This window comes from Carassius gibelio, chromosome B3 (assembly GCF_023724105.1).
Source record: "Carassius gibelio isolate Cgi1373 ecotype wild population from Czech Republic chromosome B3, carGib1.2-hapl.c, whole genome shotgun sequence".
NCBI lineage: Eukaryota > Metazoa > Chordata > Actinopteri > Cypriniformes > Cyprinidae > Carassius > Carassius gibelio.
In genome coordinates, this window is record NC_068398.1 from 23,540,054 (window position 1) to 23,558,832 (window position 18,779).

Sequence of the window (18,779 nt, forward strand, 5' to 3'; positions counted from 1 at the left end):
CTGATTCACTCTGAAATGTTTGATTATGGAAGGTAACGTGTTTCAGAAACACTTGCAGGCTAAAACCCCTCCATATTTGCGAGTCTTAATTGACCATGAACCACAGAAGAAGAAACTATCTTCCTCTTGCATTATCATTGTCTTTTCTCCTCTTATAAACCTTTTCTTTCTATCTCGTCTGTGTTCTCTCAGAGATGAACGATCTCCTCTAATGTAATGTCCTTGTTCTGGCTTTGCGGTGGTCTCTCTGACTCATGTTGGCCGTGTAGAAGAAGGTTGTAGCTCTGTCAGTCCGCTGAGTGTCTCATGCAGTGCAGACCTGCTCTTCTCCGCTTAGGGGCTGAGCTGGGCTTATTTGTCATCTCTAGTGGAAGCTCTTTTCACTATTTTTCCCAGTAGCCCACTCAGAGCTGTGAGCAAGAATGGCTACGAGACCAGCTCCTTCATTAGGCTGAATCACACAGGACAAGAGCATTGCTTAGAGCAAAACCATGTAAGAGAGAGAGAGAAAGGGCTGAGCAATGTCTCTAGGTATGTGGATAGTGTACAGCTAGGTTATGTTTTCTTAAGTGTGGTTGTATGCGTGCTCGTTGGACTGTATGTCTGGCTTGACAAACAATGAACGACTTCCTCTGTGGTTTCTGCTGTTCGAAAGAAAGGCAAGGTTATGCGTCAAGTTCTTTCTGTCTTGTCTGTCCTTGGCGTCTGCCTCATTGTTAGGAGCAACTGTTCTGTTTGCAGTGGTGATGAAAGCCCAGAGGCAATTTTCACTCAATCTACCTAATATCCGAATCAATTTTAATTCAGTTTGGTTTAGCATGGACTCCACCTCCAGCAAGAAAGCACAGGGTGATGGCAGAAGATATAAACAACTTCCGATTATTTGGACGATAGCATTGGCCAACATCTAGTTCTTGGTTTCTCTTGGCCAATAGCATACTACTTTTTATCATTTCGGTAGTAAATAGCTTGAATTCTTTGCACAAATTGCAGGTTTTATCAATGCATAATGTTGGGCAAAGGATGAATGTGAAGCCACAGGAAGCTGAATTGCAGTTTGAAGTACAATTTAAGAAATTGATCAAATTGCATAACAAATCCAGTTTATAAATTCATCAGGAAATGGCATTTTAGGAAAAGAAGCATTGTTTCAGTCTGATCCATGCATTTCTTACATGTAAGTGTATATACAGCATATTTTTTTTAAATTACATTTAAAGTATATATGTATAAGAATGAACATTTGATGTTTTTTAAGGCCTGTACAACTTTTACAATAATTTATGCAGTATAAACAAGGCATTTCCCCCCAAAGATTTTCCTTGTCAAACCTTTTTAATATATGTGTTTTTAAGTATTTTTTTATTGTGCCACCATTAATTTAAACTGCACTGTAGCATCCATGATAAAAATACAAAAACTAGCATATAGCAATAGCATTTAATATATATGTTTTTCCTATTCGGTACTGAATGGCACAAACCCATCATAATGAACTTCTGTATCTCACAAATCAATGCGCTCAATTTAATAACCCCCTTATTTCCATGTGACTTAAATCAGCTCTGACTCATTATTTGAAAAGACTAGTAAGAATAAAACTACTTGAGATGTTTATAGTGGTATAATAATCCAAATGTAACATTGGTTTTACGATTTGTTGGCAGTATCAAGTAGAACTGTTTTGAACAAAGCCCCAGTGTTCTTTTGTACGCGTCCAGAGTTTGACCTTTACGAGCAGGTCAGCTGTGGCTGCTCTTATTAAGATTTAGACACACGCTCTGTGAATGAGGATTTGATGTGGATCGCTGGCATCGGTTTAGTTTGATTGAGTAGCTTGTAGACAGTCACGGTGATTGATGGAGCTGCTCTCTGTGGTGTAGGAAAGGTCAGAGTTGGGTTTCAGCGCATGTCCCGCGTACTATAACCAGCTCACAAGCTCACTTTCTGTGTCTAGTCTGCACATGTGACGTCTCCCCACCCCCAGCTCTCTGTGACTCATCCAGCACTGACCCTGCGCAGCCTCCCAGGCTTGAGAGGTCAGCGAGAGGGCAACCTCTAGGAAGGTGACCCTTGCAGCCCTGGGGCACAGGGTGAGGTAAACTTTGCTGACCTTTGATGGGGGAAGCAAACGGTGAGGTGTTACATTTGATCAAAAATAGCAGGAACCAGTGATTGGAAGTGACTTTTGGATTAGCGGCCTGCAATTCCTAGTGCATGCTTTTTTTGCAAATCAGATTTGTTATATATATATTTTTTTCTTTTTGGCAAAGCAAACTGTGAGGCATCACATTTGGTCAAATTCTGCGAGATTACTCATGGAAAAGAGACATTTTAGTTCCTGGCCCATTTGTCTTGAGTCATAGTCACATAGTTTATTAAAATTTTTTGCATGAATGCTCTTTTCATGTCTATATCCATATGTGCGTCAGCTTACACATCCATTCTCCATTCATATTTTTTTTTTGCACAGTCAAAGCTCATGTCCTGTAGCCTTAGGCTGAGTCATGTAATGTTCCTGACGTCGTTTTTGCGTCAGCTTCACAGAGGACTGAAGTATTTATGACCCTTCCTAATAGTTGACTAAAATTGTTTCCATTCAGTCCCAGTGCTGTTAGTCTAACAAGCTTCTGCTGAGATGCGATTCACCCGTTTTGGTCCAGGGCGACTCACAAACTGCATTTTGGTAATTGCTACATGACTTGTGGGAGTTGTGGATGACCATTTTCTAATGTGCTTGTTGAATTTGAGTGGATCTCTAATTATTATTTGTAGTGGTGCATTCTAAAAGAAAAACATCCATATCATTGTTCATACGTGAGGTTAGGGTTGTGCTTCTCAGCCTTTTGACTCCAGGTCCCATCTTTGTTCACAACAACAGTCAAATGCCTCTTGCCTCTTTTTTTTTTTTTTTTTTTTTTTTTTGTGGTTTACTAAATAAGAATTAATATTTTTCTCTCACAGTTTCTGCCTTATTAAAATATTTCTGAGATTGGCATTACTAGAAACAAATTAATTATGATTAATTATAAGGAAAAACGGCCATTATTTATTGCTAATAATGCCAAAAAAATAATAAAAAGCCTCTTCATTTTTTTTTTCTTTCTTTCTTAAAGATTTGAGGTGTAGTTATGTTCTTAGGTTTTATGTGTTTTATGTTCAGATCGAGAGATGCAGTTGGCCTGGATCAGATACATAAGTAGTATTTTATTATTCCCACAGTATCCGTGTATTAGCTGCTGAGCTGTGAAGGCGGAGGAGAATCAGGACAGATTAAGGGAGTGTTGTTTGGTTTTAGGTTTCATGTGTGCACTCTCCCTCAAACCTTATTCATTCATTTAAACCATGAAGGTGTACAGTTACATATAAATGTAGCTGTCAAACAGGCTTTGAGAGAACAGGCAAAGCAGCATTCCAGTCTCGAACAGTGCCAATGACTGCAGGGAAAGCTTCTCTCAAATACTTTGCCATTAATATCAGCAATCATAAGTACCCAGAATCACGGCACTGGAAACTAAAGCCAAATCGTATTGTACCGTATTTTTCGGACTATAAGTCGCACCTGAGTATAAGTCGCATCAGTCCAAAAATACGTCATGATGAGGGAAAAAAACATATATAAGTCGCAATGGCCTATAAGTCGCATTTATTTAGAACCAAGAGAAAACATTACCGTCTCCAGCCGCGAGAGGGCGCTCTATGTCTTCAGTGTAGACTACAGGAGCACTGAGCAGCATTAGAGCGCCCTCCCGCAGCTGTAGACGGTAATGTTTTCTCTTGGTTCATTTCTCTCGGCTCATGTCAAATTAATTTTGATAAATAAGTAGCACCTGACTATAAGTCGCAGGACCAGCCAAACTATGAAAAAAAGTGTGACTTATAGTCCGGAAAATACAGTAATCAATAAAGCTGTGAACACCTGAAGAGCCTGTCTGCTCTGTGCTGTCTGTACCTTTCTGTTTCCTTTCAGATTGTCTAAATTGCGCGGCAGTGTTGATGATCAAGCAGAATCTCTGCCGGCTGACACATTTTTACGGTATATACCATCATACCGCCCAGTTCTAGTGTTCGTGTGTGTGTGTGTGTGTGTGTGTGGTCTGTGATGCTCTTCGCCATCAGAGAGGCGGAAAAAGAGCCAGATAAAAGTGTGCTTGATAAACGAGTGTGCGACTCCCACCATTCCTGTGATGGATGATGCAAGAAAGAGGGGAGCCTCCTCCCCTTGAGAGAGAATCCAGAAGGCCTGCGACTGCCAGGGTGCTCAGCGGTGCAGAGCAGGGCTCCCAGAGCACCTTGGGAAATGACAGATTTTTGCAAGCGATCGATAGTCTTCTCTCCAGCAGCCTAACTCACCTCCTGTGGCTGCTCAGGCTATTAATCCCAGGCACTGTAATTTCCTCCTGAAAGCTCCTGGAGGAGGAAGAGGAGGAGCAGACGGGAGTGGAGTCTGCTCTAAACGCTAGCCTTTAGAGGGCCAAAGTGTGGGTGACGCAACGGTGATTTGTCTTCGAAAGATTTCCCCTCGCAAATAATACACTCTGTGAGTTCACAAACGAGCTTTAATAAATGCTTTGTAGACAAATTGCAGCGTAACGGTAAGGAAATGAGAGTTGCAGCAGTGCCTCGTCTTACTTCCTTTCCTCGTCTCATTCTCTTTGATTTTTTTTTTCGGGTTGCTTGTCTCCATTTCCTCCTAATAATGTCTCTTTTGCTGCCTTCCTTTACATACAGCATCCTTTAAGTCTGGCTCGGTAATCGGTGGAGAGAATGAGTTGAGGAAAAGTAAGAGCAGTTGACAGGATGTAAAGATGTTTTTGAGAAGTCAGGTGATGCTATGCATGGAGAAGTTAGTGAGATCATGTCATAAAGGTTGCAATGTTAAACTGGCTGTTGTCACAACGCAGAGACATCCAAACTCTCGATACGATGTGTTGACCCTTATGTAGTCCTGCCTTATAGTTAAAACAACCAATCACGTGTTTGTGTTTTGTTTTTAGTTTCAAAAATGTGCATGTTTATGTCTGAATATTTTGGGGGTGGTTTTAGCTTAAGTGTTTTTTTAAAACACTATTGTTAGATTTTATTTTTGATTTGCAATTTATGAAAGCGTAGTGTTTGCGAACAGTTATTTTCTGCCTTTCAAGTAAATATGAGGTGTGTTTGCGTGGCTGAAAATCACTGTTGCAGTAAACGGCAGCAGACTAAACTGACTTGCAGTAAAGGGAATTTAAGATGTAACACCTGTGATTTAATTGTTTTCTTTATAAATATTAACCATAGCTTTACTAATTTTACAGTTATTCGAATAAGCTTTATTTGACACATTCCAACCTTTGAACACTCTTGCCAAGAAGCTAGCCCATATAAATTAAGTTCTCATGTCATTATCATAAATTAATATGTATTTAAATGAAATGTATTCCTGTAATTGCAAAGCTGTATTTTTTAGCAGCCTTTGTCAGTCTTCACTATCACATGATCCTTCAGAAATCACTCCAATATGCTGATTTTATACTTACTACTGTCAATGTTGAATGCAGTTATGCCACTTTTGATATTTAATGCATGCTTGAAGAATATTTTGACGTTTTACTTTCTTTCAAATAAAAAAAAAATTGTTTACACTTAAGTGTAAAAAAAGTGTAAAAAAAAAAAAAAAGTAAAGAAATCTTTTGATAATAATCAGCATCAGTTTCAGTATGAGACTGAGTTGGCGTTTAACTTGTTAACTGAAATGGGCGAATGACTTGCTAATGGACTAAAATGATAAATGAAAAGGAACGATAAAATGAAAGGAACAAAAACACCATGTAGATAGTCGTCCTGTCATGTCAGAGATCATATCCTCTCCTAAAGCTTTCACCGCTACAGAGATGTCTCCTGCAATCATATCAGCGCTGCAACCTCCTTTCTGTTGCACACACTGTTACCAGTGGAATATTCCATCAGCAGTGACACTTGCAGGAAACTGCTAAATATCAGAAATGACCTGAGGTCACGCCCCCTAGAATTACTGTGTGGTTAAAGTCTGATAAGCTTACATACTCTTCTAAATAGTTTTACTGTTGCTCAATAATATTACTCATAGACTGACAGACACCTGTGTGAATTTGCCTTTTTCTTCTTTTTTTATACAGCACACATGGAACTAGATGTTTTCTGAATTGTAAAACTGAGAAGTACTGTAGGTGGTTGCCAGGTCATTAGTATGCGGTTGCTAAGGTGTACTGAGAGGCTGCTGGGATGTTGATATGCATTTTCTAGAGTGTTCTACTCGGTTGATGATAGTAGGTTGCAAGTCATAAGAGCCCATCTCCAGGTCTCTGTGATAGTCTGTGTGCCTCCTCTAATGTAAAAACCCATTATATTGTTCAACCAAAAAATAGTTAAAGAAATTGTATGTCTGATTGCTTATAAAATTAATTGAGGTATAAAACATGATGATGTTGTTTTATCTGGTGTGACATTGATGCTCTAGTATTAGCAGCTACTGATTTCATCTGTTTTCATGTTTCAGGACGGCTACTACTCGCATCGGCCCAAGGAGAAAGTCCGGGTGGACAGCAACAATGAGAACTCCGTTCCCAAAGACTTTGAGAATATAGACAACAGTAATTTCGGGGCACGTTCACAGACTCCGAGACATGCACCCGGCAAGCACAAACAAGGCCTTCTGGAGAAGGCGCATGCGCAGCAAAGCCTGAGCAAGAACTCCAACGAGGTCATTCAGTATGCACAGAACAAAGGTGGCTTTAATCAGACGCGCCCCGACCGTCAGCGGAGGGCCGATCCCACCCTCCGTCCACAGCAGTCCCAGCAGCACCGGCACCACCTGCAGCAGGCCAAGCGATCGGCCACGCCCACCGCCGACTTGAAGTACGATCAGCCGCCCAAATGCGAGATCAGTGGAAAAGAGGCGATCTCCGCCCTTTCTCGCGCCAAGACCAAGGAGTGCCGGCAGCAGATTGCAGAGGTTTACTGCCGCCACAAAGAACGCAAGCTCATGCCCGAGAAGGTCACCCGTTACTGCCCCGTAGAGGGTGAGTCGACTCTTTACACTGCATACTCAATATTAAAGACCTCATAAAATCAAAATTGGGATTTTGTGGCTTTTAGTCCATGTTTTTGGGGAAGTCGTGGCCTAATGGTTAGAGGGTTGGACTCCCAATCGAAGGGTTGTGGGTTCTAGTCTCGGGCCGGACGCAATTGTGGGTGGGGGGAGTGCATGTACAGTTCTCTCTCCACCTTCAATACCACGACTTAGGTGCCCTTGAGCAAGGCATCGAACCCCCAACTGCACCCTGGGCGCCGCAGCATAAATGGCTGCCCACTGCTCCGGGTGTGTGCTCACAGTGTGTGTGTGTGTTCACTGCTCTGTGTGTGTGCATTTCGGATGGGTTAAATGCAGAGCACAAATTCTGAGTATGGGTCACCATACTTGGCTAAATGTCACTTCACTTTTTTTTTTTTTTTTATTAACTTTGAAACCTTCACTAGTTGGGGAATATCTTCAAGTTTGAAGTGAAGTGACATGTGGATAGGTATAGAGTCCCATACTCTGAATTTGTCCACTGCATTTAACCCATTCAAGTGCACACACACCCGGAGCAGTGGGCAGCCAGTGCTGGTGTGGGTTCGGTGCCTTGCTCAATGGTCTCACCTCATTCGTGACATTGGAGGTGGAAGAGAGTGCTTGTTATTCACTCCCCACCTACAATTCCTGCCGGACCTGAGCCTCGAACCCACAACCTTCAGGTTATGAGTTCGATTCTCTAACCATTAGTGAGGGTAAGGCTAAAAGCACCCTAATGTAAGTGTAATATTAACTAAATATATAAAATAAGTAAAATAAAATATTTTTAATATGACTAAATTTGTATTTAACATAATAATTGAATAGCAACATTGTAAGTTACTCATTCTAATGCTTATATTTCCTCAGCTATTCAAACAGCAGCTACAGAATATGAGAAAAGTACATTTAATTAATCAAAAAACATGACTTCAGTCTAATGTCAGTTTATGCTCTTTAAAAAAACCTCAGTACCATGGTAAAAATATGTCTATGTTGTTTCTAGGTATTTGTATGAAAAACAGTAGTCTAAATACATTAAGTATAAATGCACGAGTGATATTGCTTAATCAAAAAATACTGTAATTATATTCCCTTACTCCTTTAATATGTTTAATTTATATCTACATTAATAATACTATAAAATATCTTATTATCCCACATTTCTGCCACAATACCATGGTATGGTTATGGTTAGTGTTACTACAATAAATCCATGGTAAATGATGGCAGTTTGTGGATTGAAAAGCCTTCTGACTGTGTGTTTCTCTTGTTTGTCAGCGCTGTATCATCCGGCTTTAAACTAGTTTAAATAACTGAGTGTTGTTCGCTGAGTTCAAGCACTTCACACTGGATCTCACAGTGCTGTTTAGTGCTCAAGTGACTGAGACTCATTCAGGGAGTAAACACCTCTGCTCTAGGAAGCCTATTTAAAAAAAAAAAAAAATGATATGACTGGCCAAACTTCCTGTTTAAGTAAGAAGTGCATCACCACAGGAGAGAAAGCTGTACTTGTCTGGTCTTTATATGAGTTTCATGATGTTTTCTTTTGGGATAAGGAGGAGGACCAATTATAATCATCAACCTGCAATGGCATGAATGGAAACATTAGCTGGACTCAAGACAAATAATGATCAAAATAATGATGGTTTTCACAAATTAATTGCCATCCTGTCTCTGGAGGTTTATGGAAGTAGCGCATTAAGAGTCACCGGGCTGGTAACAGACATTCACAGCACTTGTAATTACTATCAGAGACAGGCTGGAAATGAGATTCTGGATTTCCAGAAGGTTAGACGGATGTAATTGCTGTACGGTGTCTTTTTTTTCAGTGTCCATCTCCCTTAGCTGACTACAGAAAACATATTCATGCAATTATGCAGTGCTCAGCCGTCTGCACACAAATCAGGGCTGTGGATGCGTTCAAACAGAACAGTGACAGATCTTCTCAGGGCTCAGAGCCTCTGCCCGGAGAAACTTCCGGAAACCAGAATGGGTTTCGACAGATATGACGGGGACATCACCACAGAGACATGAGTCTGGGACATGCGGAGGTTGTAAGGGGGTGGGGCGGGCCATGAACGCATCTGTTTCCTGCAAGTACAGTAGACCGAACAAGCCACAGGGATGCTGTTTGTATGTATTTATAAACTGTAATTGCATTGTGCAGTAACAGACAAAGTCTTGGATGGGAAACACGTGAGCGCTTTGCCTCGGTGGTGGCAATTAGCGCGGAAGCAACGTAAATTTGAATCAAATGGCAGGTTTTTAATGAACATTGTTGGATGAATGAGTTTCAAATGTGGTCCAGGCTGTCGGTCATGAGGTCCCACAAGGAATCTGTGCTTGGGTAACACTGTTGACCGTTGAAGGAAATCTGCAGAATAGATTTACAGAACTGAGAGGGCTACACTCAATGGCCCATCTTGGCTGCTTGTTACTTGAATGGAGAATTTTCCAAAGCAACTTGTGAACGAAAACTCTGTTATTCAGGTTGGTCCATTCATCACAATCCAGTTAGAACAAGTAATGTGTCTAACCAGAAGCTGAGCTTTTTTAACTGAAAAGATGTCCATTCGTTCCAATCGTTTTGCTATATTTTTTTCTTTTACTCTTCTACTTGTATTGTTTGAATATTTGCTTAGGTCCACTCTGCTCTGTGAGATTTATGTAATCATCTTATGCAATAAAAAAAAATCCCCTCTAAATACACTACTGTTCAATAGTTTGGGATCAGTTTATTTATTTTCAAAGGATGCATTAAATTGATTAGAAGTGATAGTAAACCTTTATAATGTTACAGAACATGTCTATTTCAAATAAATGCTTTTAAACTTTCTATTAATCTAAGAATTCTGAAAATAAAATAATAATAATTCCATAAAAAGTGTTATTTTATAACAAAATCTGTTAAGGCTGTGTTTAACTTTAGCGCTATTGATATTCATGATAGAGTGGTCTCAGAAAGATCTTGTAAGGAGAGGCAACACAGATGCTCCGCTTCTCTTCCTAGACGTTAACATAGTCTGACAGCAGGACCAGTGTTTCACTGAGAACACGCAGGGATAGATGATGGTCAGGACTGTCCAGCCCATAAAGACAGGACATTGAGGGGTTAAGATGGTGTAATTTCCTTAAATGAAGGACCTTCATGCATTTCCCAGCCAGGTTCTCCCTGAAGGCCAGTAGCGGTGCCTTCTCCTGCCCCTTTTAGGCTCTATCGAGACACTAACGACAAGCTCATCTCTCAGATTATACTCATTACCCCCTCATGCCCTATGTCTTCAGTCAGGATGGCCTTGCGCCAAAACATAGTGCCTTCAGTGTAATTTCATATGAGCATTTAAAATTAACCCTGTGGCCTGTAATGAGTCATTCAGCTTGCCCTTCTTTAGAAGTGGCAGGCTGTATCATGACATGAAGAGAGAAGCAGCCCGCCACGTATTTATTCTGTGGGCATTTTTAGAAAGCCACAAACAACCAAGGCTCAGCCCTTGTGGTCTGCACCAAGCTATTTGTGAGTGCTGAATGTATGTCTGAAGCAAGGCGGGGTGGTGTCTTATAACGGCCATTGTGGAGATGGTATCAGTGAAACACTTATGGGCCAATACGTGATCATGTGGTGGATCGCTGCGGTTCTGGATTCCAGCATTGCAGCAGTGTCTCGGATGGACTGAGGTACCCTCAACTGGGTACAAGTGTTACAGAAGCGCATTTGGTTTCATCTGGGTCATTGAGGAATACTCTCCATCTCAAGGACTGCGTCACACAGTCCATTTTTGAGATTGGTGACGGTATTTATTGATAGGGGTCTTTCCCAGATTTTCTTGTTCTTAAAATAAAAAAAGCCCCTTCAATACTCCTGGAGTTAGAGAGGTGAATAATGACTGTAACCATATTGGCAAAAGATGGTGATCTTCAGAATGACTTGGCAGCTAAAATAATGTGTAGGGTTTTTTCTATTAAAAGACTAAAATGAACTCTAAAATCATTGAAAGCATTATTTTATATACTATATATATATATATATATATATATATATATATATATATATATATATATATATATATATATATATATATATATATATATATATATATATATATATTGAGTAAAAAATTAGTATTTATGACAGCTGTAATAGTTCATATCAAAAACGAACACTAATGTTTAAAAATTTGGGGTAGATAAGATTTATTGAAAGAAGTCTCTAATGTTCCCCAAGACTAAATATTAGAATTATTCATTTTTAAATTATTATTTATCTATTTATTTATTTATTATATTTTTTCATATTTTAAAATATAATTTATTCCTGTAATAGCAAATGATTTGGTGCTCAGGAAACATTGTTATCAGTGTTAAAAACATTGAATATTTTTCCATTTCATTCAAGTTATTAATGTTTTGTGGTGTGATGCATTATTTTCAGGGTTCTAAAAAGCTTTATAAAATTGATTTATTAAAATTGAAAAAAAAAAAAAGATTTATTAAAAATAAAATTATTTTGTAACATTGTGAGTGTTTTGGCTGTCCCTTTCGATCAGTTAAATTGCGTCATGGCTGAATTAAAGTATTCTTTTTTTTTTTTTTGAATCAATGTAATGAATGAATTGCAGTTTTTACCAAACTGTCTTTTTGGTGTATTTTTGTTTGATTATAAAATAACACGGACTCATAACCAAACAATGCCCCTGAAAACCAGCTACAGGGTGCACATGTTACCCTGAATTTAATTTCTGCCACTGACAATATGTTTTAAGTTTAGATGTGGCTAATTTCCTCTGGCGTTCATTGTGGCTAATGTGTGTGTGTGCAGGCAAAGTAAATATGAATGTGCAGTGGGAGGATGACTCTATGGAGACTGTGCCTGTGGTACCAGTGCGGATCGCCTTCATGTTGGTGGTTCACGGACGGGCCTCACGCCAGGTGCAGCGTCTCTTCAAGGCCATCTACCACACGTCCCATTACTACTACATTCATGTGGACCAGGTATGTCTTCAGCACCCAATGAGTTTTAGAAAGATCATCTATAACGATGAGAATATTCTGAAATGATTGAACAGCAGCAGAGGTTGTGGTGTTTGGTTCATGTGTTAACAAATGTATAAAATACAAAATGTCATAAATTGAAAAATGTTTAAATAAAGTGTATATATATATATATAATATAACCATTCAATAAACTCCCTGATTAACTAATCGGTTGTTGGATGAATAGTTGACCATCTCTAAGAGCAATAGTGGGGGATGCTGGGTAAACCGTGGGCTCCAAACCTTCCATTCATCAAGAAAGAGGTTTCAAAAGCCTGATGGAGGATTATTAAAGAGCCATACTTCTGTGTCATTCACACCATTTACTCTTGCAGCTTGGCAAGTGATAGTGTGTGAACATGAAAGGCTGTTTGTTCACACACACACACACACACACACACACACACTAATGCCCCCTCCCTTAATTACACACACATACAGTACAAAAATACACTTAATGAGCCACTTGAATTTATGGCAGGAATGCACAGGGTAAGAACGCTGTCTTGTAATTTCAAAAGAGTAGGATAAAGAGCTGCTTTTCAAAAGTCTGGAAAACCAGACAAATACACTGACCAAGAAAATGTTGGCATGTGCACATATTCCATGAAACTGTTTGATCAAGCCTCAATCAGTTTTTCCCCACGAGGTGCCCTTAGTGGATGGTCAGACTTAGTTTCTCTCGCTGTAACGCTGGTCACGTTTGACAGACTGATCCCAGATAAAGTACTCCGGGTCCAAATTAACCAAAGCCTGTCTTTTTTCACCCCACAGCGATCCAACTACCTGCACAGGCAGATGGTGGCTCTGGCTCGCCAGTATCCCAACGTCCGGGTCACGCCGTGGCGCATGTCTACGATATGGGGCGGAGCCAGTCTGCTCACCATGTATCTGCAGAGCATGAAGGACCTGCTGGCCATGCAAGATTGGTCCTGGGATTTCTTCATCAACCTGAGTGCTGCTGATTACCCAATCAGGTGAGTCTTGATTACTCCACTTTTGACTGATTATTCGGTTGATATCATTTGCATTGCTTGGATTGTCATTGTTTTCTCTCAGGGAATGATTCGAGTTTATTGGCTGTCACAGAGAACAATTGAGTTAACACCTGACTAGCATTTAGCTGTGGGCTGCTGGGAGATTAGTTCCAAGCAGTGTCACAATTTAGTTTGGCAAGGGATTATGGGTAATTGTGATCACATTGGCTGTTTGATCTGGTGTCAACGAGCTTGATGGTTCATAGAACTGTTAAGGGATTACATTTAAACATCTTGTGGAGATTGGACTTGTTTATTCAGAATTAGCTCAAGTTAATATAGACAGAGCCACAACAAAATTACTGAATTTAGAGGGACTCTGAAATTAAATGAGAGCTTGTGGATTATTTATATAAAATAAAGAGATTAAATAAAGATTTTATGAATATTTGAAAGGAGCTGCACCAGAAAGTGATGAATAGTTTTTAAGATGGGTTTCTAAACAGAGAGAGAGATGGAAAGAAAGGGAAAAATGTGTATTATTTGTATTATTATTATTATTCGTTTTTATGTTATATTAGAATAATTCTCATTGTAGTCATCTTGAAATTCTAAATAAATAATAAAAATAATACTGCTGGTATTTAAATAATAATACTGGTATTGTTGTTGATGTTTTTATTATTATTATTATGAGTATTATTATGTGTACTGGTACAAAATGTGTATTGAACATAAAATAATAAAATAATGTGAAAGCATTTGTTTATAATCCGTTTTTAATAAAAAACATTTTTAAGTCCAGGATTTTTCTTTGTCCAAATATTTTTCACATTTAAAAAAAAAATGTAATAAAAATACGCCAGTATTGCAGTATCTCATCACATTACCTGTAACTCAGTATGGCATTTCTGTCTGTAAGCCGAACTGCGTCTGCAGATTTGAATGATCACCATGATAAACGCCATTAGCGTGCATAACTCTTCAGTCCATAATGAGAGCAGGATGAGAGGTTGAGTAACCCAGTGACTCCCCCGGCTACAATCAATATTACAGCCATGTCATTTTCTGCAGCCCTCAGAAATCAGGGTGTTCCAGATCGATACAGCCCTGTGATGAATTCTGGCCTGTCCCGCGCAGCGGTTCAAGGTTAATCCTGCCTCTCTTTCACTCTGTCGCACGCCACACCTCCAGACCGCAGAGGAAAGTTTCCTAAGAGCCAAAGCCCCTTTAAAACGTAACCTCAAAGAAAAATAAAATGATTCTTTTCATCTGTAACTCAGAGTCGGGTTCAGGTGCAAGCTATAAGTAGCCTGGCAGTGTATTTGTGTGTGTGTGTGTAGTGCAGAGCAGTGCAGTGATGTAGCTGCTATCATTTGTATTATACTGCGCAGAAACACCATTTCTCTAAAACATGAGGACAAATTGCTCCATTAAGGAGTCCAATCCGGCTTCTCCGGTCGTGGTGATGGAGAGTTATTTCTCAGTCCACTATCACAACAGAAACACAGGTCAGCAGAGAGGAAGCTGTAAGGAAAATACTCAACAAAAGAAATGTTCCCATTCCACATCCTTTAGAGTTGTTAGTGTTCATTTATGAGTTATATGAACAAAACAAGCTTCAAGTCAAGCTACAAAACTTTGATTTGAAGAAATTAAATATATGAAATTAGTACAAAAACAAGGTGAAAAGGTTGGCATGAATGCATTTAATAGATTTAATGAGGGAATGTTGTAAAATGTAAATATCCATTTTCTTTTAAATTATCTAGACAAAAGATTAGAATTTAGAATTTTAGATTTGTAGGTAAATAGATAGGATTTTATTTTCTGAATCCGCTCTAAATTCTATTTTAATATATATATATTTTTTAAATAAATGAAATCTTGTAGAATTTTGCTTCTCACACTTGTTTTTTGTTTTTGTTTTCAGAAGTGTAGATATGTATATACAACTGTAATTTATGTGTATTGCAAAATATGCATATTATAGTAGTTTGAGAGTGTAAGGAAACTGACTTTAAATAATTCGCAGTGCATCATGGGAGTGGCCTGGCACTAAAATGCTCTTCTGGCATAGTTTAGGCATATGTGTAATTATGGTGTAGTTATATAATCTCTGATTGGTGGAAATATCTTTGCATAATCATGAATAATGTAGATTTTTTCCAGGGTTTTCTGCTGTTGAACACAGTTCTTTAAAAAAGAAGTTGAAATGATGCAGGATGATGCCTTCAACAAAAGCATGTACCATCGATTAACAACCTCTTAGCTCAGCGTACATCTCTCTGGAAAGTTTATAAGTTATCAGTGTTTCCCTATGGAGAAAATCAATGGGATTTTTTAATTTTGGAGCCCGACTGTTGTAGTGCTGTATGTGAAAGATCTCCTCAGATTGGACAGAAGTGAGCAGACTGATGGGTCAAGTTTGGACTCCATTAGACCTTATCTCAATTTGGCTACAAAGATTGAAGGGTTATCTTCCTGACATGCCCCCAATGGCCTTTTGACAGAGGAAGCGAGTGCAAGACAGGAAGTGAAGTGAGAGACAGACAGAGAGAGAGCGAGACGAAGCAACAGACAATGTTCAGCTGCACGCCTGAGATCAGCGTGTTTGTAGAAGGTTGACTTTAGTGACACTGCAGACTGCACTCCGCTTCATAGCGGCTGCTCCCATTACTGGCTAATTGCGTATGACAGCGTGTGTTAGAGGTCCTGGGGGACGTCGTCAGTCTTGGCCTTCAGTCTTAAAGACCTGTGCACAGCCCTGTTGCAGAGCGTTTTGTCCCCATGTCGTGACTGCGGTGCCGGGGGACGTGCGGTACCTGTGTCTAGTGACTTAGCTGCTTATTTTCCTCTCGAATTCCCTCCTGATGTCCATCCTTCTGCATGGATGCCTGTGAAAGGGGCTGACAAAAAGCTCTCTGCTCTATAGGCGAGCCTGGATGCCAGGGGCGGAGGGCTCTGTTACACAGTGGCTTTGTTGGGAGCACTGGGCTCTTTTCTTCCATTTATCCGCACCATCTTGCTCTTTTTCTCCAGTCGTTTTTAAAGTCAGCGCCGCTGCTTTTATGGCCTTTTCATGAAGAGAGAAAAGGAGAAAACAATGAGTCTGGACTCTGTTGTTCTCTTCTTCCCATGTGGTCACATGGGCTCCATGATGCCCTCTTCTGGAACGGAGCAGCTATACTAACCATTTCGGGAAAAAATACTAGCTTACTAAATACTGTGCAATATATACTGTGTTTAATATATATATATATATATATATATATATATATATATATATATATATATATATATATATATATATATATATATATATATATATATATATATATATATATATATATATAGGGGCTGAATATATATATATTCAGGTTACTATATGAAAATTTTTTTAAAAAAAAAACTTAAAGATTCAGTTCCTGAAAATAAATACAAATGTGAATTATAAGGTTAATGAGAATTTAAAATCACAATGTAATGGTACATCACTTAAACATTAAAATCTCCCATTTTAATTTCCTCTAATTTAAACTCTGTATTATGATTTGTTGTCTTGCATTTATTTGTGTGCTTATGTGATTTATTTATTTTTTTTCATATGCATTATGCAGTAAATATTTCAGATTGTATTATGGCTACATTGTTGGCACATGACCTGACTATTGCATTCAGATTCGGTTATTGAAAATTATATATATTTAAGTACTGCTTCCACACTTTTTGCATTCAAAAGTGGTACAAAGCAGATATAATTTACCTCTAGTTCATTCATCTCTACTGAGATCCAGTATGGTGTCCTCATGGTTGCATTTTGTGCAGTTGTAGCAGCACATCTAAGTATTCCATGCCTAGAGAAAATTTTGAGAGACCTCAAAAATGAAGCATAAACATCCCCTCTGTCTCTCTTTCCCCTGCTCCCACACACTCAGACTCTTGCTCATTATTATTGCACAGTTTTGATGGCACTGCAGTCAGATTTCAAATCTTGCTGGTAGCTCGGTTACAGAATACAGCACTAATAGCCTGAGGTCTGAGTTTAGCCAGAGCAGGGAGTGACTGGCAGCTGTATATGCACTGAGCACTGGAGAAGGGTTTTATTTCAAATGCCACACTGGCTTTCCCAAGCTGATCTTTGGCAAACAGGAAGACACTGGAGGTCAGAGTGCATTTGTGTGTGTTGATCTTTTTACCACAGCAGTTAAACATTTTGTTGCTGTATGACAAACAGGATGATAAAGCGTCTTAGGCTACAGAAAATGAAGAGATGTGTGAGATAAAGCGAGTGTGTGATTGACGTGTTTGGCTGTAGGCATGTAGACGACATCATGCAAGTTTACTGTGGTGCTAAAACATCACATGCATGCAAACATCAACAAATTCACCGCAGCTATTTTCAAAATAATTAATTCAGAACCAAGCAATCTTTTTCCTGAAAATCCTAACTAATTTGTACTCCTAGGATTAAAACTTACAGACTTTGCACATACAAGATATAACAATTTTCTTTTATTATTAGAATTTTTTTTCTGACCTTGTAACACTTGTAGTGCTCATGATCGAAAATGACCAACCTACAAAAAATTTATTGTAAATCTAGTTTTGCTATATTATTACCAAAAATTTAAATCAATCTTTTTTTCCCGCTTGTTTTCATTCACTTCGCACAAGTTTTGTATTTTGTTTTTGGAACGGATGGCCTTATCATCTGAGCTTATGCACCACATTTGTGGGGTGAACATAACTTTAGTTCCAAAAAGAAATATAAAACCAGTGCTAATTGAAAGAAAACAAGTTGACAAAAAGATTGAACCCAAGATTTTGTGATCATAAAGCATAATGGCAGACTGAAGACATTTTTAAAGGTGGCCATTTTTGATCGGGACCCCAACTTAGGTAAAGAATTTCCACCACAGCACATTGGTTAACATTTCTAAGCGTTAGAAGTCAATTATAATGTTATAATAAGAATTTAAAAGTGAAATATGATTGTACAGCTCCTATAACATTGCAGTCTCACAATTACTATCTAACAGTAATTTGCATGCTCTCTTGCGGCTCTTGTTCGCAGTCAAGGCTAGTAACCAGAAAGATGCTGGTTTGATCCCCAGAAATGTGAGCCATGACTGTTGTTCCTTTGAGCAAGCCATTTCTCAAATTCCACTTTCCCTGGTATTGCCATAAATAAAGATTTTATTATTCTTTTTATCTTCAGTGTGAAGTTCTTTCCTCTGTAGCAGAAGCCTGCAGTGGAAAAAAAAAATGTGTGAGAGGAGTGTGTATGGGGAAAAAGCACTACAGACGTTCAGGCAATGCATTTCGACAGGCGGTGAAACCGGGCAGCTGGCATCAGGGGCTGAATTTGGCTCTGTATGTGAGCTTGGACTCACCCAGAATCCCTTGTGCTCCGCGCTCATTTACACTGTGCCTCATTAGCCTGATTAGCAAACTCTCTGTTACTCTTTCTCTCCGTCACTTGTTTTCTGGTTTCCCTTCCAACATTTTTTCAATGTCTCCTCAGGACCAATGATCAGCTGGTGGCCTTCCTGTCCAAATACAGGGATATGAATTTCATCAAGTCCCACGGGAGAGATAACGCTCGGTGAGTGCTGCCGTGTGATCACACTGATGACTTATGGTGCCCAAGACACTCAAACTCGTGCCAGTCGCACAGAAGGGTGCCTTTTATA

At 39.1% G+C, this 18,779-nt stretch overlaps 1 protein-coding gene across 1 annotated transcript in view; it reads left to right on the top strand.

Moving 5' to 3' along the window:
* LOC127953607 (xylosyltransferase 1) overlaps positions 1–18,779 on the top strand; it is a 58,422-nt gene that overhangs the window by 21,570 nt on the left and 18,073 nt on the right. The window contains exons 2-5 of the mRNA XM_052552829.1: positions 6,518–7,040; positions 11,892–12,064; positions 12,881–13,083; positions 18,611–18,691. Of these exons, the coding sequence (XP_052408789.1) occupies positions 6,518–7,040; positions 11,892–12,064; positions 12,881–13,083; positions 18,611–18,691 (980 nt within the window). The remainder of the gene's footprint in view (positions 1–6,517; positions 7,041–11,891; positions 12,065–12,880; positions 13,084–18,610; positions 18,692–18,779) is intronic.